The sequence below is a fragment of the Hemiscyllium ocellatum genome, chromosome 39, assembly GCF_020745735.1.
Source record: "Hemiscyllium ocellatum isolate sHemOce1 chromosome 39, sHemOce1.pat.X.cur, whole genome shotgun sequence".
NCBI lineage: Eukaryota > Metazoa > Chordata > Chondrichthyes > Orectolobiformes > Hemiscylliidae > Hemiscyllium > Hemiscyllium ocellatum.
Genome location: NC_083439.1, coordinates 32919454 through 32941743, shown reverse-complemented (window position 1 = coordinate 32941743; position 22290 = coordinate 32919454). Strand labels below are relative to the sequence as shown.

Genomic DNA, 22290 nt, shown 5'->3' with positions numbered 1-22290 from the left:
TATGGTATGGACATTACTGAAAATGGATAACTAAAGCAAAATCCAAACTCCAACTCTCCTATAAACAGATCTAATAAATGCATTACTGAACCTTTAGAATTTAATTTTTGCAAGTTTGCTCTATCTTATGAATCCCAACAATAGAAGATCATTGTTTCCTTTTAGCAGATGAAGGAACAGGATTGTCATAAATTGTTATAAAATCACCTTTTGTTTTATAACATGGAATTGGCACAGTGCACTCCTCCTTTATGTGAGGTTTGAGTTGTGAACTACATCCACCAGTGTGTTGCCCTCGGTAGTCTATGCACAGCACAACTCGATATCGCAGACCTCGGCCACATGTGACAGTGCACTGTGAGAAAACAGATTCTTATTGGCTTTATGTTCAAAAAGAGCATTCATCAGTTATTCAAACAATCTAATTAATGACACTCTTACAGTTGTTCATTTACACTCCAAAAAATCAATACTAGTTTATAATCAACACTAAAACAAGTTTACATATCCTATACTTCATAATATTTATATCAACATTCTACAAAACTCATTTTATTGGCTGTCTATTCTTAAAGTTATCAAATTATTCCACGAAAATGACACTGTATCGGTTTTCATTATTCAAAGTATTTCCCTATTGAAGAGCTTTACTATTGACAGGAAACCAAGTGAAATATCACTGGCAAATACAACAGTGTGGAGCTGAGCTGTTACCTGACTTGATTATACAGGGTAACCAATTAACCATCAAAACTATAGAAGAAAGAGATTTTGTTAAAAAGGAAATAGCATGTCTCACTGGTGACCATTCCATGGCAATCCATTTCGGGCAGTCAAAAAGGTTGCAGTTCTGAATCATTACTGGTTTAAAGGCATACATGCACTTCCATTCCTCCACTGGAATAATTTCCCCATACATGTTCTCTTCGACACAAGGCACACTTCGAGTTTGTATTCCACCTCCACAGAAAACTGAACACGCAGTCCAAGGGTTGCTTTCCCAACTGGCAAAATAAAACACGGTGAGAAAAATATCACTGGAATAAATCTCTACATATTGAAAGATCTTTCCTGGTGTTGCTCACTGGGAGTGAAAACCTGGAGTTAATTTTCTGATTTTCACTGTAGACTTGGGAGAAACTGAATGCAATGGTTTAACCATTGCTTTTATAAAGCAGATTCGGTAAGACTCTTCATCATATAACTGAGAGAAGGTATTAAATATTTACTGTTCCTTAAATAGCTTGAGCTTTTTAGTGAGAATATTGGCAAAACCATTAACACTCATTAAGTCGCTTTATTTCTTCAAAGTTTCTCCAAAGATGCTGTTTCCACAAAAGCATGTTGTCCAATGGGAGTGCAAGTTATAACTATGACACTATCAGGCATTCCCTATCTCTGATCCTGTCCCTTGAAACTCTACCTTTTTGCTTATTGCTTCTTTCACAAATATACCGCAACTGATACAGGATCCATTACCTCACATTAAACAAACACTGGACTACCAGTTGGTGAACATTCTATAAGCAATGATCAACACAAGTTAAAATGATCCTCACAAAATTATTCATGGAGATAAAAGCTTAACTTAGTTTATTTCAAAAAGCTATAAAACAATATTTATTTTGTTGCACCTGTATTGAGAAGCTCCTATCCACCCTTTTACAGTGTTTTTTCATTGCTTCAGGCCAACTGGAAGTGGAAACAACGAATTACATTTGATGTGCAGTTGATGTTACCTTGTTAAACATAACAGAGCTGAAAATGTGTTGCTGGTTAAAGCGCAGCAGGTCAGGCAGCATCCAAGGAACAGGAAATTCGACGTTTCGGGCACAAGCCTAAACATAACAGCCAATGTGCTAATAGCAAAATCCCAAACATCTTTTTTCATTTCTGTGCTTTGCTAATGTGGGATGGAATGAGGAAAGAACCAGGGACTACAAGAACTACAATGACTTGAAAGCAAGAAATTTGATACGCTTTGTAAAAACTGTTGGCATAACCGTGTGTTTCAGCTAGTGATTGCAGACGAACTAGAGTCAAAGGTTGTACAGATGGGACTTTGGTTGTCAACAAACTGCAGATTGCCATTGTTCACTGGTCACTCGCAAAGGTCTTCTGCTCTTCAACAATCATGTGATTGATTCTCAGGTACTTGAACAGCTTGGGATTATGAGCAAGATATAGAGAAGCCTCTGGACATGATCAGTTTAAGAGCTCACGCTATCTGTTCTCCACAATAAGCCACTAGAAGCCTGAAGGAATCCAGTTTATCCTTCCTTCAGCAGTTAATAATAACCCATGACTTTTCATTAATAAATCAGAGATCTTTAATAAGTGAATCAAGCGTGCCTCTTGCAAACCACTGGAAGCAATGGAGAAGGACAACTGAAAAGTCATGTTCTAAACAATCCAAGAATCATCAGAATAATCTGAACAGATCATATGAACAAATATTACTGAACTGCTGTCCCAGTGTTCCCTCAGACCATAATCAATGTTTTGTTTAACTCTGTGCGCGTGTGCATGTACAGGATAGTTCGTAAGGGGATTAGAATTTTGATTGTAGCATTACATATCAAGTGTTTATCTGTAGCTAGAGGCTGAATACTTGAAATAAAAAATAGTAAATAACAATCTGGTTCATGCCTTCTGTCAGCCTGGGGTCAAGATGACAGGTAAATTAGGGAATTTCCATTTTTTTTTAACCCATACGATGATACTGCATGGTGGCTCAGTTGTTTGCATTGCTGCCTCAAAGCATTAGGGACCTGGGTTTGATTCCAGCCTCGAGCAACAGTCTGTGTGGAGTTTGCACATTCTCCCTGTGTCTGCATGGGTTTCCTCCCACAATCCAAAGATGTGCAGGTTCGGTGAACTGGCCATGCTAAATTGCCAACAGAGTTCAGGGATGTGTTGTCTAGGTATATGGGTCAGGGGTAAATACAGGATAATAGGGAATGGGAATGGGTCTGGGTGGGTTACTCTTTGGAGGGTTGGTGTGGACCTGTTGGGCTGAAGGGCCTGTTTCCATACTGTTGGGATTCTATGACTCTGGGAAAATGAGATTTCCATCGTGATACAACTATCAAGTGGATGAGCCACCACATATCTGGTCATTATTGGTGAACAAATGTTACAAGATGAAGAGCCCAAATCTCATTCTGTGGATCATCAGAGCCTGGTTGTGTATTCGGACTCCACCGAACTGCTGACACACCAAACTGTGGGATTTGCTTGGAAAGTGGCTAGTGCTACAGCCTCACAGCACTACAGACCCAGATTCAATTCCAGCTTCGGGCGAATGCCTGTGTGGAATTTGCACATTCTTCCCGTTTCTGCACAGGTTTCTTCCTGATGCTCTGTTTTCCTTCCACACTCCACAGATGTGTAGGTTAGATGGATTATCCATTGGAAGTGCAAGGTTACAGGAATAGGGTAGGGAGGAGAGTCTGGATGGGATGCTCTTTGGAGAGTTGGTGTGGACTTGTTGGGCTGAATGGCCTGTTTCCATACAGCAGGGATTCTATTTTAACTGCTCTCTGGGTAACTAGGGACAGGAAATAAATGCCTGTCTAGCCAGTGAGGCACTCATGCTGTGAATGATTTTAAAAACTTCTCCATGTGGAGAAACATCCATGTGATCACAATTTGCCAGGGGGAATAAAACTTTAATAGAATTGCATTAAGCAGTTTTATCAACGTTTCACAGGAACTCAATAAAACAGAAGAAAGATTGCTACAGTGATGCAGGCAACACAAAGAGCAAAAGCCTCTGCTGTGGAGCAGCAAGGAAAACTATATTAAATGGCAATGCTTTTAAGTCTTCAGTTACTGTACGAAAGAAATGAAACAGAATTGATGCAACTGCTCAAGACTGAGAGAACAGGGATTTGCCAAGATGTTCCTTACAGGTGACAATCAGATTTGGAAAAATTAGACATGGTGGAGCAACTGCTGATGTTGGAGCTGAAAATGTATTGCTGGAAAAGCGCAGATCAGGTCAGGCAGCATCCAAGGAGCAGGAGAATCGACATTTCGGGCATGAGCCCTTCGTCAGGAATGAGGAGTGTGCACCAAGCAGGCTAAGATAAAAGGCAGGGAGGAGAGACTTGGAGGAGGGGCGTTGGAAATGCGATAGGTGGAAGGAGGTTAAGGTGACGGTGATAAGCCAGAGTAGGGGTGGGAGCGGAGAGGTCAGGAAGAAGATTGCAGGTTAGGAAGGTGGTGCTGAGTTCGAGGGTTGGGACTGAGACAAGGTGGGGGGAGGGGAAATGAGGAAACTGGAGAAATCTGAGTTCATCCCTTGTGGTTGGAGGGTTCCTAGGCGGAAAATGAGGCGTTCTTCCTCCAGCCATCGTGTTCCTATGATCTGGCGATGGAGGAGTCCAAGGACCTGCATGTCCTTGGTGGAGTGGGAGGGGGAGTTGAAGTGTTGAGTCACAGGGTGGTTGGGTTGGTTGTCCAGGTGTCCCAGAGGTGTTCTCTGAAATATTCTGCAAGTAGGTGGCCTGTTTCCCCAATATAGAGAAGGCCCCATTGAGTGCAGCGGATGCAGTAAACGATGTGTGTGGAGGTGCAGGTGAATTTGTGGCAGATATGGAAGGATCCCTTGGGGCCTTGGAGGGAAGTAAGGGGGGAGGTGTGGGCGCAAGTTTTGCATTTCTTGCGGTTGCAGGGGAAGGTGCCGGGAGTGGAGGTTGGGTTGGTGGGGGGTGTGGACCTGACAAGGGAATCACAGAGGGAGTGGTCTTTTCGGAACATTGATAGGGGAGGGAAGGGAAATATATCCCTGGTGGTGGGGTCCGTTTGGAGGTGGCGGAAATGACGGTGGATGATATGATGTATATGGAGGTTGGTGGGGTGGTAGGTGAGGACCAGTGAGGTTCAGTCCTGGTGGCGATTGGAGGGGCGGGGCTCAGGGCAGAGGAGCAGGAAGTGGAGGAGATGCGCTGGAGAGCATCTTCAATCACGTCTGGGGGGAAATTGCGGTCTTTGAAGCAAGAGGTCATCTGGGTTGTTCAGTTTCGGAACTGGTCCTCCTGGGAGCAGATGCGGCGGAGACGAAGGAATTGGGAATATGGGATGGCATTTTTACAGGGAGCAGGGTGGGAGGAGGTATAGTCTAGGTAGCTGCGGGAGTCGGTCGGTTTATAGTAAGTGTCCGTGTTGATTCGGTCGTCTGAGATAGAAATGGAGAGATCTAGGGAGGGGGAGGGAGGAGTCTGAGACAGTCCAGGTAAATTTGAGGTCGGGGTGGAAGGTGTTAGTAAAGTGGATGAACTGTTCAACCTCCTCGTGGGAGCACGAGGCAGCGCTGATACAGTCAACAATGTAGCGGAGGAAAAGGTGGGGGGTGGTGCCAGTGTAGCTGCGGAAGATGGACTGTTCCACATATACTACGAAGAGGCAGGCATAGCTGGGGCCCATGCAGGTGCCCTTGGCTACTCAGTTGGTTTGGAGGAAGTGGGAGGATTGGAAAGAGAAGTTGTTCAGAGTGAAGACCAGTTCAGTCAGTTGAAGGAGGGTGTCAGTGGAAGGGTACTGGTTGGTACGGCGGGAAAGGAAGAAGCGGAGGGCATTGAGTCCTTCATGATGGGGAATGGAGGTGTACAGGGACTGGATGTCCATGGTGAAGATAAGGCATTGGTCCTTTCAAGTCAAGTATCTGCCAGAAGTATTGCGTACAGTATAAACCTTGTTACGGGTGTATTCGCTAGCTAACCTGTACCTTGTTTTAATTTGACATAATCAAGCAGTTTGTTAATTGACATTTGATCGATATTGATTTAGGTTGTTTGCCACAGTAAAAAAAAGATTTCAGTTATCTTTATGAATAATAGAGTGGGTTGTGGTAGGGGATTTTCCTCAACTTTCCAAATATAGACTGTGACTGCCATAGTGTTAAGGGTTTAGATGAAGAGGAATTTGATAAGTGTGTACAAGAAAATTTTCTGAGTCAGTATGTGGATGTATCTACTACAGAAGATGCAAAACTTGACCTACACTTAGGAAATAAGGCAGGGCAGGTGACCGAGGTGGCGGAGCACTTGGGGTCAGCGACCAAAGTTAAGACCATATGACATAGGAGTGGATGTAAGGCCATTTGGCCCATCGAGTCCACTCCGCCATTCAATCATGGCTGATGGGCATTTCATCTCCACTACCCGCATTCTCCCCGTAGCCCTTAATTCCTCGAGACATCAAGAATCTATCAATCTCTGCCTTGAAGACATTTAGCATCCCGGCCTCCACTGCACTCTGCGGCAATGAATTCCACAGGCCCACAACTCTCTGGCTGAAGAAATGTCTCCACATTTCTGTTCTGAATTTACCCTCTCTAATTCTAAGGCTGTGTCCACAGGTCCTAGTCTCCTCGCCTAACGGAAACAATTTCCTAGCATCCACCCTTTCCAAGCCATGTATTATCTTGTACATCGCTATTCAGTCTTCTCTTAATCTTCTAAACTCCAATGAATACAATCCCAGGATCTTCAGCCATTCCTCATATGTTAGGCCAACCATTCCAGGGATCATCCGTGTGAATCTCCACTGGACACGTTCCAGTGCCAGTATGTCCTTCTTGAGGTGTGGGGACCAAAACTGGACACAGTACTCCAAATGGGGCCTAACCAGAGCTTTATGAAGTCTCAGTAGCACAACGGTGCTTTTATATTCCAACCCTCTTGAGATAAGTGACAACATTGCATTTGCTTTCTTAATCATGGACTCAATCTGCAATCCCCTCCCCTATCAGTGTTCCGCAAAGACCACTCCCTTCGTGACTCCCTCATCAGGTCCACACCCCCCACCAACCCAACCTCCACTCCCGGTAGCTTCCCCTGCAACCGCAGGAAATGTAAAACTTGCGCCCACACCTCCTCCCTCACTTCCCTCCAAGGCCCCAAGGGATCCTTCCAAATCCGCCACAAGTTCACCTGTACCTCCACACACATCATCTATTGCATCCGCTGCACCCGATGTGGCCTCCTCTACATTGGGGAGATGGGCTGCTTACTTGCGGAACGCTTCAGAGAACACCTCAGGGACGCCCGGACCAACCAACCCAACCACCCCGTGGCTCAACACTTTAACTCTCCCTCCCACTCCACTGAGGACATGCAGGTCCTTGGACTCCTCCACCGGCAAAACATAACAACACGACGGTTGAAGGAAGAACGCCTCATCTTCCGCCTGGGAACCCTCCAACCACAAGGGATGAACTCAGATTTCTCCAGTTTCCTCATTTCCCCTCCCCCCCACCTTGTCTCAGTCGGTTCCCTCAACTCAGCACCGCCCTCCTAACCTGCAATCTTCTTCCTGACCTCTCCGCCCCCACCCCACTCCGGCCTATCACCCTCACCTTGACCTCCTTCCACCTATCACATCTCCATCGCCCCTCCCCCAAGTCCCTCCTCCCTACCTTTTATCTTAGCCTGCCTGGCACCCTCTCCTCATTCCTGATGAAGGGCTTATGCCCAAAACGTCGAATTTCCTATTCCTTGGATGCTGCCTAACCTGCTGTGCTTTAACCAGCAACACATTTTCAACTCAATCTGCATGTTTACTTTTAGAGAATCCTCGATTAGCACTCCCAGATCCTTTTGTACTTTGGCTTTACGAATTTTCTCACCATTTAGAAAGTAGTCTATGCTTTTATTCTTTTTGCCAAAGTGCAAGACCTCGCATTTGCTCACATTGAATTCCATCAGCCATTTCCTGGACCACTCTCCCAAACTGTCTAGATCCTTCTGCAGTTCTATTAGTTTTAAAATCGTGATGGAAAAGGATAGACCCGATCTAAAAGTTGAAGTTCTAAATTGGAGGAAGGCTAATTTTGATGGTATTACGCAAGAACATTCAAAAGCTGACTGGGGACAGATGTTCACAGGTAAAGTGATGGTTAGAAAATGGGAAGCCTTCAAAAATGGGATAAAAGGAGTCGAGAGACAGTATATTCCTGTTAGGGTGAAAGGCATGGTTGGTAGGTATAGGGAATACTGGATGACTACAGAAATTTAGGTTTTGGTTAAGAAAAATAAAGAACCATATGTCAGGTCCAGACAGCAGAGATAGAGTGAATCTTTAGAAGAATATAAAGGCGTAGGTGTAGATTTAAGAGGGAAATCAGGAGGGCAAAAAGGGGACATGAGATAGCTTTGGGAAATAGAGTTAAGGAAAATCCAAAGGGATTTTATAAACACATTAAGGACAAGAGGGTAACTAGGGAAAGAATAGAGCCCCTCAAAAATCAGCAAGACAGCCTACGTGTGAAGCCACAGGAGATGGGAGAGATACTAAATGAGTATTTTGCATCAGTGTTTATTGTGGAGAAGGACATGGAAGAAATAGAATGTGGGGAAATAGATGGTGACATCTTGAAAAATGTCCATATTACAGAGGTAGTGGTGCTGGATGTCTTGAAATGCATAAAAGCGGATAAATCCCCAGGACCTGATCAGGTGTACCCGAAAAGTCAATGGAAAGTGAGGGAAGTGATTGCTGGGCACTTTGCTGAGATACTTGTATCATCAATAGTCACACGTGAGGTGCCAGAAGACTGGATGCTGGCTAACATGGTGCCACCATTTAAGAAAGGTGGTAAGGAAAAGCCAGGGAACTTATAGGCCATTGAGCCAGACATCGGTGGGGAGCAAGTTGTTGGAGGGAAACCTGAGGAACAAGATGTACATGTATTTGGAAAGGCAAGGACTGATTAGGGAGAGTCAGTACGGTTTTGTGTGTGTGTGTGAAATCATATCTCACAAATTTGATTGAGTTTTTTAACGACATAACAAAGAGGAATGATGAGGGCAGAGGGGTGGATGTCATCTATGTGGACTTCAGAAAGGCATTTGACAAGGTACCTCATGGGAGACTGGTTAGCAAGGTTATATCTCATAGAATACAGGGAGAACTAGCCATTTGGATACAGAACTGACTCAAACGTAGAAGACAGAGGGTGGTGGTGGACGGTTGTTTTTCAGACTGGAGGCCTGTGACCAGTGGAGTGCCACAAAGATCGATGCTGGGTCCTCTACTTTTTGTTATTGATATGAACAATTTGGATGCGAGCATAAGAGGTACAGTTAGTACGTTTGCAGATGACACCAAAATTGGAGGTGTAGTGGACAGCGAAAGTTACCTCAGATTAAAACAGGATCTTGATCAGATGAGCCAATGAGCTGAGAAGTGGCAGATGGAGTTTAATTCAGGTAAATACAAGGTGCTGGATTTTGGGAAAGCAAATCTTAGCAGAACATATATACTTAATGATAAGGTCCTAGGGAGTGTTGCTGAACAAAGACATCTTGGAGTGCAGGTTCATAGCTCCTTGAAAGTGGAGTCACAGGTAGATGGGATCATGAAGAAGGGATTTGGTATGCTTTTTTATATTGGTCAGAGTATTGAGTACAGGAGTTGGGAAGTCATGTTGGGGTTGTACAGGACATTAGTTAGGTCACTGTTGGAATATTGTGTGCAATTCTGTTCTCCTTCCTATTGGAAAGATATTGTGAAACTTGAAAGATTCAGAAAAGATTTACAAGGATATTGCCAGGGTTGGAGGATTTGAGCTATAGGGAGAGGCAGAACCGGCTGGGGCTGTTTTCCCTGGCATGTTGGAGGCTGAGCGGTGACCTAATGATGAGGTTTGCCTAATTATGAGGAGCATGGACAGGATAAATAGATAAAGTCTTTTTCCTGGGATCAGGGAGTCTAGAACTAGAGGGCATAGATTTAGAGTGAGAGGGGAAAGATATAAAAGAGACCCAAGAGGCAACTTTTTCATGCAGAGGGTGGTATGTGTATGGAATGAGCTGCCAGAGGAAGTAGTGGAGGCTGGTACAATTGCAACATTTAAAAGGCATTTGGATGGTATATGAATAGGAAAGGTTTGGAGGGAAATGGGCTAGGTGCTGTCAGGTGGGACTAGATTGGGTTGGGATATCTAGTCGGCATGGACGAGTTGGACCAAAGGGTCTATTTCCATGCTATACATCTCTATGACTCTAAGTTAGCCCATACCCTTCGGGTTCCTTTCATATTATGTTGTGGGGATTTCTTTCTTTCAAAATGTTATCTGTATTTATGTGGACCATTATGATGTCCTTGTATATCAATTAATTAAAGTAGACAGATAAGTGCAGCAGGGCGAAAGTGAGCACTGCAGATGCTGGAGATTAGAGTCAAGTGTGTGGTGCTGGAAAAGCACAGCAGGTCAGGCAGCATCCGAGGGCAGGAAAATTGACATTTCGTGCATAAGCCTTTCATCAGGATTCCTGCTGCTCGGATGCTGCCTGACCTGCTGTACTTTTCCAGCACCACACTCTCGACAGATAAGTGCAGCAAGCCGTTGGGAAGCCAGGTGGTACACTGACCTTCATTACAAGATGCTTTGAGATCAGATGTTGGAATATCTTGCTGCAATTGTACAGGGCCTTGTGGAGACCATGTCTGGAGTTATTGCTGGCAGGTCTGGTCTCCCTATCTATGCTCTCCACAGAAGGTTCACTAGGCAGTTACCAGGGATGGTAGGACTATCCTAAGAGAAGAGATTGGTTCAACTGGGCCTGCATTCATCAGAATTTAGAAGACCGAGACGGGATATGATTGAAATGTATGAAGCTCTAATAGGGTTGGTCAGATGTGATGCAAGGAGGATGTTTTCCCTGTTTGGAGCATCTAGAACCAGCAGCCATGGTCTCAGAATATGGTATAAACCATTTAAGATTGAGATGAAGAGAAAGGTAGTGAACTGTGAAATTCTCAACCACAGAAGGCTGTGGAGAACAAGTTTCAAGTGGAGAATATATTCAAGGGACAGAGATTTATTTTTACATTTTATAGGAATCAAGGGGATCGAAAGAAAGCAGGAAAATGGCATAAGATAAAGGATGTACCGTGATCATATTGAAGAGTGGAGGAGGCACTCGTCCACATCCATAACAATGTCCAACACAGAAGTAAAGCGTAACAAATGCTTGACATTTGAAATATAAACAATGTGTAAAAGGTGTCGATTAGTAGGCAGCTGTGGGGACAGAAGCAGAGTTAACCTGTTCACCTGGTGATCTATCATCAGATTAGGAAGGTATTACAGAGGAACAGATTTTACAGAAGCACAGAGGTAGGGAAAGTGTGACGGGAGCCAAAAACAAAGCACTGTGATACCGTGGACAGGGGTAGAGACTAAATTACGAAAGAGATGGTAATCGGACAAGGAAAATATCAAACCATAATCCCAGAGCATAGGGATTGCAAAATCATTGCCAGCAGTTGCTGTCAGAAGAACTGATGGCTGTGGTTCTATTCAAAATTGTTGAACTAAACATTTAACTTGGAAGGCTGTGAAGTGTCTAACAATGAGATTCCAATGAGTTTCAATGGGCCATTATAGATGGCCAAGAACTGAGAGATCACGTCTGAAATTAAAAGGATAGAAGTGCACTGAAGCTTGGATTTACACTTGTGGATTGAGTGGAGGTGCTCAATAAAAGAGTCACCAATCTACATTTCGTCTCCCCAATACACAGATGATGTATTGAGCAGCTAAATTGAAAGATATATTAATATAAGTTGCTGCCTCACCTGGAAGAAATATTTTGGATGCCTGGAAGGAAAGGTTTTCTTGCTCAGACCTACCTGACCGGCGTGGCACAGTGGTCTCTCCTGCACCAAGGACTTTGCATTCAATTCTACCATCTGGTGACTGTGTGGAGTTTGCACATTCTCTCCATGTCTGCATGGTTTTCTCTGTGTGCTCCAGTTTTCTCCCACAGTCCTATGATGTGCAGGTTAAGTGGTTTGGCCATGCTAAATTGCCCACAGGGTTCAGGAGTGTGAAAGGCTTGGTGGATTAGCCATGGAAAATGCAGAGCTCTAAGGATAGGGTGCAATGTCTGGGTGGGGTGCTCCTCAGAGGATTGATGTGAGCTTAATGGGTCGAATGGTCTCCTATCGTACTGCAGAGATTCTAAGATTCCAACTGAACTGAGACCCAGTTGTTAGCAACTGTAATAATTAGGGAGCAGCGATCTTTAATCTTTGCAAAGTAGAGTTTTGTTTCATTATTTACAAGGAAGTCCCTTCCAATCACAATCAGTATAAATGCTTGAGACAGAACCATAAAACAAGGTGCAAATAACAAAATACAATTATTTAGTTACAACTGATCCCTTCTCATGAAACACAGTACAAAGCCAGCAAAGATTATTTGAAATAAACGTAACTGTTGATTACGAGGGTGAATATTGGTTAAAGTAGCAAGATAAATAGGTAGCAGAGTAGCTGCCTTCACTGCCATATGTTCTGAGTTTCAGCTACAGGACTGCTGCCATTTGAATGTGTCTGTCACTGTGGGGAATGTTTCTGGTTAATTTTCTGTTTGGACACTATTTGGGATGCCAAGGAACATCTGGAAACTTAACTTCACAGTCAGGGAAATCTAACATAATCATATCCTTCTGTCAGCCAATCATAGTGATACTGATATAGTCACAGCTTATAGAACCTGTGTTCCAGATTGTCTTGTCCTGTCTACTGCAGGGTTCCTCCTGTTAAAAAATGATCTTCTTAAAGTAGAGAACTTATTTAAAGCCAAAACCTTCTTGTAAACGAAAGCTATTATTTTACATCGTATTTTCCACAAAATTGTAGACTACAGTTCTGTTTTATGGTCTGGCTACGAAAACTTCCTGACCAAGATCGATTATCTGGTCGATAATTATACTGCGCTTTATAGGCCTCACTGTGCACAAATTGGTTGCTGTGCTTTTTACAATATAAACAGTGAGTACACTTCAAGTAAGTACTTCATTAGCGGTAAAGCATTTAGGAATGTCCTAAGGTCATAAACACATGCTTTCCTTTCCCTTCCTGAGCAGAATTAGAGCGTACCTTGTTTACAGATGAACAGAGACCACACAAGTCATGAAAACTATAAATATCTGAACAAACTGGAAGCAAATTCCACTCTGCAAAGTAAGCAGTTTAACACCTCAATTTTAATGGCAGAGGGAAAAAAATGTGATCCAAATAATAATGCAATCAGTATTTATAAAATCGCTCAAAGTAATTTCCAGACAATGCTCTGTATTAGGTAGGCTTGTTGCATGTTACTAATTCTTTCCTACTTTTGAGTTCAGTGAATTGGGACTCATTAACTTGCAAAAATGTTTAAACAACATTGCACAATTATTTCCTTTGTAAATGGGTTCACTTGCTTAAGTACATTTACTCACACAAACTAGCAGATTGATTCCCATCGTCACATATTTTATTACAATTTGGACTTATTACCTAACCAGCACCAATTAAAATACCAGATAAATACTTGTGCAATTTTTAAAAGGGAAAAATCCAAAGAATGCAATGAATGATAAAATCAAACACAAAATGAATATGAATGTTTCCATCAGTTGAGTAGAAATTTTATTTCAAAGATAATGGATTATAGAAATGCAAATATTTGTTTCGAGATATTTTGGTTTGGGTTAGATTGATCTGTTTTGATTCAGCCTTGGCATTAATATCAGTGAGAATGAGATGGGAAATAGAGCAAATAATGCAAGTGAGAAAAAAGCAAATGGCTTCTTCTGTTGGGGGTGGATAGATAACATTGCGGTGGAGCACACAACAGGAGCTTTCATATCAGCTAAAAACAGAAGTGCTGGAGAAATGTAGCTGGGTTAGCAGTATCAGATGACATAGAACAAAGCTAACATTTTGAATCCAGTATGGCTTCTCATGAACCACAATTTTGAAACTTAGTTCGAAGTTCAGCCAAAGGGAGACCAAATTGAACTATACAAAATGATGAGGATTCTAGATAGACTGGACAGGAATGCCCGATTCCCATTAATTGCAAGGTCAACATATTTATGATAAAAGTTAGAAGGCTTGAATAGGATTCCAGGAGAAATTCTCTCACACTAAGACTCGTTTAGTTCTGGAACTCATTGTCTTCAAGGACGGTAGAGGCAAAACAACCCTAATAATATTTCAAACATATATAGATGTGTTAAAATCAATGAGGTAAAAACAATGACTGCAGATGCTGGAAACCAGATTCTGGATTAGTGGTGCTGGAAGAGCACAGCAGTTCAGGTAGCATCCAAGATGCATACATAGATGTGTACTTTACAGTTCCATAACATACAGAACTATGCACCAAGAGCAGGAATGTATTATTGAGCTGGATGGATACTTGTTAGACCATGGGACCACAAGACATAGGAGTGGAAGAAAGGTCATTCAGCCCATCGAGTTCACTCCGCCATCTAATCATGGCTGATGGGTGTTTCAATTCCACTTACCCGCACTCTTCCAGTATTTCTTAATTCCTTGCAAGATCAAGAATTTATCAATCTCTGCCTTGAAGACACCCAACATCCCGGCCTCCACTGCACTTTGTGGCAATGAATTCCACAGGCCCACCACTCTCTGGCTAAAGAAATGTCTCCTCATTTCCATTCTAAATTGACCCCCTCTAATTTTAAGGCTATGCCCATGTCTCCCCGCATCACGGAAAAAACTTCCCAACTTCCAACCTTTCTAAGCCATGCATTACCTTGTACATTTCTATGAGATCTCCCCTCAACCTTCTAAACTCTAATTAATACAATCCCAAGATTCTCAGCCGATCATTCCAGGGATCATCCGTGAGAATCTCTGCTGGACACGCTCCAGTGCCAGTGTGTCCTTCCTACGTGTGGGACCCAAAATTGGACTAAATATTCAAAATGGGGTCTAACTAGAGTTTTATAACGTCTCAGAAGCACCTCACTGCTTTTATATTCCAACCCTCTTGAGATAAGTGACAACATTACATTTATTTTCTTCATCACGGACTCAACCTGCAAATCAACCTTTAGAGAATCCTGCACTAGCATTCCCAGATCCCTTTGTGCTTTGGCTTTCTGAATTTTCTCACCGTTTTAAAAAAAAAGTCCATGCCTGTATTCTTTTTTCCAAAGTGCAAGACCTCGCACTTGCTCAAGTTGAATTTCATCAGCCATTTCCTGGACCACTCTCCTAAACTGTCTAAATCTTTCTGCATTACCAGACCCTGGAGGAAGAACGCCTCATCTTCTGCCTCGGAACACTTCAACCCCAGGGCATCAATGTGGACCTCAACAATTTCTTCATTTCCCCTTCCCCCACCTCACCCAGTTCCAAACTTCCAGCTCAGCATTGTCCCATGATTTGTCCTACCTGCCTATCTCCTTTCCTCCCTGACCTATCACCTTCATCCTCTCCTTCCTGACCTATCACCTTCATCCACTCCCCCACTCACCTACTGTACTCTATGCTACTTTCTTCCTAACCCCACCCTCCTCTAGCTTATCTCTCCACCCTTCAGGCTCTCTGCCTTTATTCATGATGAAGGGCTTTTGCCCGAAACGTCAATTTTACTGCTCCTTGGATGCTACCTGAACTGCTGTGCTCTTGCAGCACCACTAATCCAGAATCTGGTTTCCAGCATCTGCAGTCATTGTTTTTACCTAAATCTTTCTGCAGCCTCCCCACCTCCTCAGGACTGCCTGCCTGTCTGCTCAACCTTGTATCATCGGTGAACTTCACCAGAATGCCCCCTGTCCCTTCATCCTGGTCATTAACATATAAAGTGAACAGCTGCGACCACAACACTGAACCCTGAGACACCCCACTGGTCACCAGCTGCCATTCCAAAAAAGAGCCTTTTATCCACATCTCTGCCTTCTGTCAGACAGCCAATCCCCAATCCATGCCAGTAGCTCCCCTTGAACACCATGGGCCCTCACCTTATTCAGCAGCCTCTCATGAGGCACCTTATCAAAGGTCTTTTGCAAGTCTAGATAGATGACATCCACTGGGTTTGCTAGTCTAACTTACTTGTTATCTTTTCAAAGAATTCTAACAGGTTTGTCAGACACAACTTCCCCTTATTCAATCCATGCAGACTTTTTCTCATCTGACCCTGCACTTTCAAGAATTTAGAAATTTCATCTTTAATGATGGATTCTAGAATTTGACCTACAACCGAGATTAAGCTAATCAGCCTATAATTTTCCATCTTTTGTCTTGATCCTTTCTTGAACAAAGGGGTTACAGCAGCAATTTTCAAATCATCTGGGACTTTGCCTGACTCCAGTGATTTTTGACAGATCACAGTCAGCACCTTCACTACTTCATCAGCCACCTCCCTCAGAACTCTCAACTTGTGACTAGCATGGACATGCTGAGCTGAATGGCATCCTGCCTTGCTATAAATTTCTATTATTCTCTGATAAATATTCACTGGTTGAAATAGAGTCATTCATGAACGACTCTGTTCCTGCATCTAATTATCAATTGTTTGACTGCAATATTTTAATCACACATCAAGCAGCTGCTGTTTCCACATTAATAAATGAAGAAATGGTTGAACTAACAAAAATGCAAAGGTCATAGGGTCTATTTCAATGCTGTATGACTTTTTGCTCCAAGTCATCCATACTAACCAGATATCCTAAAATAATCTAATCCCATTTGCCAGCATTTAGGCCATATGCTTGTCCACTGCCTAATGAACAATCCTCAGTATAGACCACTGTCCTGCAGTATTGCTCACAATGCCTGCTGCTACTATCCACTTTTAGGATCGGGATGTACATGAACTGATCCGGCGTGGGTGGAGGAAAACACTTGATAGTCCACCAAGAAGACAATGTTGCTTATTAGCAACTAATCACCAGTTATATTGTTATGACTAACATTGTAAAAGAGGACCTGGGTGGTAGCTCTTACTCTCTTCGAAATGTTGAGCTGTTTTCCCACCAAATCTGTACGAGCAGGGACTGGGACAGACATCATGCTGCTCTTGGCTTGGGCCCCAACTCTCAATCTAATCACAGTGGCCCCACCACAGTGAGAACAGTGGGTCCCCAAGAGCCCCAGGTCTCAGTTATTGATCCCTGATATAATGTCCCTGCTCCAGGCATTATATGACACCACAGTAGGCAGTGCTTAAAGCACTCCTTGGTATTAACCTTTTCAGAGATTTGTGACCTGAAACAACTATATAAGTCCAATTTTAAATATAAATAAAATTGAGGATTGTTAAATATTATTGAGTGTACGCCATCATTTGTTTTAATGTTAAATGATCTCACAACATTTGTGTGAGCCTAACATCAACTGATGAAAACATGAAAGTATAAAATGTTTTTACCAGCTATAACAAACGAAATACAAGACTGAAAGCCATCTGATTCCTGGGACAGCACATTAGCAATCTGCTTCATTTTTCACATACTCAAGACAGACCACAAAAAACCATTATACGGAAATAAACTCAAACCATTAGATTTGATACTGGTGAATTTGTCCAATAACTGAAGCTGTGAAGACAGGGGAATGAAGAATGCTTTCAAACATCAGATAAAAAAGAAACAAATGAAAAAGAAAGTAGTTAGCAGCACTTGAAAGGGTTTCAACCCATTGTAACAAGCATGTCAGCTCTTAGGAACTGGCAAAGTAATCACAAAGCAAACTGCCACGTTAGTTCAGGCCACTAATGAAATAAAGAAATATAAACAAATACAGCACTAAATTAACTCCTTTTTTTCTTTCTTCAATAATTCATGAGCTGTGCTATCACTGGCTTGTCTAGCAGTGATTGCCTATCCCTGATTTGATTTGAGTTATTATTGTCACATGTACCTTGGTACAGTAAAAAATATTTCACTTGCAGCACAGGCAGATGATATCATACAAAGTGCATTAGGGTAACAGAATAGAGTGAGGAATACAATGTTATGGCTGCAGAGAAGGTGCGCAGAAAGCGAGATCAACATTAAATCTAAAATCTGGGAGATCTGTTCAGAAGTCTGATAACAGTGGGGAAGAAGTTGTTCATGAATCTCTTCGTAGGTGTGTCCAAACTTTTATATCTCCTGCGCAATGGCAGAATATGGAAGAGAATATGAGGGGGTGTGAGGAGTTGCCTTCCTGAAGCAACAGAAAGTATAGGTGGAATTAATACATGGAAGGCATATTAGTTTTCCTGACAGCATTGTAGGTGTACCTGCAGTCATTCAAGAAAATGGCCCACCATCACCTTCACGTGGACAATCAACCCAGTCCACTGCAGAAAGTCGCAAACACAGCCCAGTCATAGAGTCAAAGAGATGTACAGCATGGAAACAGACCCTTCGGTCCAACCCGTCCATGCCGACCAGACATCCCAACCCAATCTATTCCCACCTGCCGGCACCCGGCCCATATCCCTCCAAACCCTTCCTATTCATATACCCATCCAAAAGTCTTTTAAATGGTGCAATTGTATCAGCCTCCACCACTTCCTCTGGCAGCTCATTCCATACACGTACCACTCCCTGTGTGAAAAAGTTGCCCCTTAGGTCTCTTTTATATCTTTCCTCTTTCACCCGACACCTATGCTCTCTAATTCTGGACTCCCCAAAGCCAGGGTAAAGACTTTGTCTATTTATCCTATCCATGCCCCTCATACCTTTGTAGACCTCTATAAGGTCATCCCTCAGCCTCCGACGCTACAGGGAAAACAGCCCCAGCCTGTTCTGCCTCTCCCTATAGCCCAAATCCTCCAACCTTGGCAACATCCGTGTAAATCTTTTCTGAACCTTTTCAGGTTTCACAACATCTTTCTGATAGGAAGGAGACTAGAATTGCTCGCAATATTCCAACAGTGGCCTAACCAATGTCCTGTACAGCCGCAACGTGACCTCCCAACTCCTGTACTCAATACTCTGACCAATAAAGGAAAGCATACCAAACACTTTCTTCACTATCCTATCTACCTGTGATTCCACTTTCAAGGAGCTATGAACCTGCACAGCAACACTACCTATGACCTTTCCACTAAGTGTATAAGTCCTGCTAAGATTTGCTGTCCCAAAATGCAGCACCTCGCATTTATCTGAATTAAACTCCATCTCCACTTCTCGGCCCATTGGCCCATCTGATCAAGATCCTGTTGTAATCTGAGGTAACCTTCTTCGCTGTCCACTACACTTCTAATTTTGGTGTCATCTGCAAATTTACTAACTGTTCCTCTTATGCTCGCATCCAAATCATTTATATAAATGACAAAAAGTAGAGGACCCAACAGAGAGAGTCCTGGTAGAAGGTAGAAAGCAGAAATCATGTACAGTGCTTCACCTGAGGCCCATTGAAGACGTTACCTAGTAGGGTGATGAAGTGTCTGAAAATGAACTGTGCAGCTCAGTGAGCAAACCTACATCCAGAACCTCAACCTGAGCTACAAATCTTCCCAAAACTCGTTAAGATCAGGGTACTGTCTAAGCATTCACTCTGAGAAACACCTTGTCTGTTAATAGTTCATGCAATGACAGGCAAGATCTGGAAAGAACAATTTCTTCACTTGTATGGAATTGGAAATAAGTGGAGGGGAAAATTTCATGTCAATCCTAAAAGCAATTCAATACTTATGATACAAGTAAGAATACTTCCAAACTAAGAAAATGCAGAACACAAACATTGCACTTCCAAATCCACAATTTTCTGCTCAATAGTTTGGCTAATGGAACAAGATTTCAATCAAATGATACTCTGAACATAAACCACAACACCTACTATACAGCCAACTGCATAGAACACCATTCAACAAACATTCCTAATTAATTGTTTGAATCATTTGGGAACTAATGTCAAGGAATTAGTGTCATTGGTGTAATAACCACAGAAATTCCAGGGCTAGAACATTTTTTGAAGCTGCTCCATCTCGGAAGATTGCCAAAGCTCCCAGTTCACATGCTCAGATGAGTTTCTGCTGCATGTGCAGTAAAGAAGAGGTTCATCACCAGCAGGAAATCCTACAGAATCAATCACCAATAATGTGCTTAAGTGTTGTCTGGCAAGCTTCTTGGTCTTTCAGGTGCCACACTGCTGAAGCCTCACTCTGCCCGAAGCTGCCCAGTCACTGGGTGCTGGAGAGCATTAATGGAGGCAGAGTCAGCACAACCACAAAGAGATGCACCAGTGTGCTTTTTTGTTGGAGATCATGGGATAGGCTGTAGTGATGAGGGGTGGGTGGGGGACAAGGGCAGGGGGGTTGGTATTTTTAGCCACCATCCTCTTCTCCCAATTATTCCTAAATTCAAAAGGATGCCCCCTAACCATATCACTTGTTTTTAGCTGTTAACAGTTCTGAAGAAGTGTCACCGGATTCAAAATGTTAACCCTGCTTTCTCCCACAGATACTACCAGACCTGCTGAGTTTCTGTTTTAGTTTCAGATCTCCAGCATTCAGTTTTAGGTGTTATTTTACTGTTTTACTTTAGTTTAATTGTCATATGGATCTTGGCTCAAATCTCATTACAGCAGATGTGGTGAAGTGAAATAAAAGTCTAATGATGACCAAGAAATCACTGCTGATTGTTGTATAACCCCAATCTGACATTTTTCTTTCCTGCTTTGTCCTACATGTGACTCAAGACCCACTCCAATGTAGTTGACTTTTAACTACCTCCTGAGCAATTGGAGAGGGAGAATAAATGCAGGCCCAGCCAGTGATACCCATATCCAATGAACAATTCTTTTTAAAAAACTGCATTGCATTCAATAAACGTATCAAAAGGTTTAGAAACAAAACACATATCTTTGCAATACTTTCTGGTAATAATAATGTAAAATATCAACTGATTTGTTTTGAGTCTGAAAATTACCAAGTTCTTTAAATTACTTGTTAACAATTGACTTGAGTGTGTTTGGTAGATTGCAATTTGATAGGAGTTGTACATACCGAGGAAGTGGCTGAAAATGGTCATAAATTGCAAGTTGCTTGAAGCCATCACTGTAGGAGAGACAGCATTAGTTTAGCTAAAAGAAATAGTGATCCCGATATTATTACATAAACAAGTTGCAAAAATAAAATTCCATATGTCAAAAAAAGACTTCGCACATACTGTTTATGGTACCCGTAACAGTCACTGTACTTGGTAGGGTAAAAGCACACTGCAACTAAGGAAATTATATCATAAAGTAGAATAAGCCAAACTGACATACAAGAGACAATACTTGCAGCATTTTGGACATCATGTACTGTGACATTACCCAATGCACTGTGATGCACATTGTATTATATCTGACATAATAATCAATTCGTAGGATAATTCTATTGTTAAAAATCACAACACCAGGTTATAGTCCAACTGGTTTATATGGAAGCACTAGCTTTCAGAGCGCTGCTCCTTCATCAGGTGGTTGTGGAGTATATCCTGATGAACCACCTGATGAAGGAGCAGCGCTCTGAAAGCTAGTGCTTCCAAATAAACCTGTTGGACTATAACCTGGCTTTTTTTTTTGCCATTTTTAACTTTGTACACCCCATTCCAAGACTTGCATCTCCAAATCATAATTATATTACGTAAGGTCATTTTAGTCTGACTTAAACCATCCTGAAAACTTGGTGGTCACCCCGATTAAACTAGGCAATGTTTCATAATTTCAGGATTTCCACTTCCACCACACTGTCTGTGACTTGAGTCCAACGATTGGTCCTATTTCTGTGAAGGAGGTACGTATCTGGTTTTACCTCGTTATAGACAAGGGCGAAAGATGAACTGAATTATTTTATTTTTCTCTGCCTCACTCTTTAAGCAGATGGTTTCAAAAAAAAATTCTTATTTCTTTTCCCTTTTGAAATGGGCTGTCTATTGCCCTCAAACTCTGAGGTTGTGAAATGCACGATAAAAATAATCCACAGAAGACATTTTAAGACTAAAATCAAAGTACAGCTCAATCATTTATTCAATTCTGGAGGGTTGTTGCTGCAATACATATACAGAAGCAGACAAAGATATCTAAAGGAGGAAAGATACTATAATTCAGAATTATTTCAAAATAAAGCTATGGACATTAATTCATGTGATTTTTGACCAAGTTCTGAAAGTCAATGTTCAGTGGATATTCTTTTCCATTGTAACGTGCCTGTAGATAGGTGCAGTTGACTGAAGGTAGAAATTCTTTTTGTTATGGTTGAAGGCATAGCAATGTCAAGTTAGTCCACTTTTTCACCAAATACAAAATTTCTTTCAAAGACCAAGTTTCATAGTGGTTCAGACTTCAGGCTTAGCTCACCCTGGAATGTGGCTGTGATGCTGGTGGGCCCTAAAATCTTAACAGACTCACGTTAACAGTTACTAAATCATTGCCAGAGTGAAGCAAGACTTCAGAAAATGTTCAATTAAACATTTCCTTTCAGATACCTGCTGTTGTGTTTATGGCTTGGGGCTCCTGGATGAATAATTTCAAATTAACAGAGACAGTTGA

The 22290-nt window shown here is 42.3% G+C and overlaps 1 protein-coding gene across 2 annotated transcripts in view; it reads right to left on the bottom strand.

The window, feature by feature from the left end:
* Positions 1-22290, bottom strand: part of adamtsl3 (ADAMTS-like 3) — a 661690-nt gene that overhangs the window by 178343 nt on the left and 461057 nt on the right. For both annotated transcript variants that reach the window (XM_060852820.1, XM_060852818.1), the window contains exons 12-14: positions 20762-20812; positions 800-1004; positions 208-355 (exon numbers count right to left, since the gene is read on the bottom strand). In XM_060852820.1, the coding sequence (XP_060708803.1) occupies positions 208-355; positions 800-1004; positions 20762-20812 (404 nt within the window). The remainder of the gene's footprint in view (positions 1-207; positions 356-799; positions 1005-20761; positions 20813-22290) is intronic.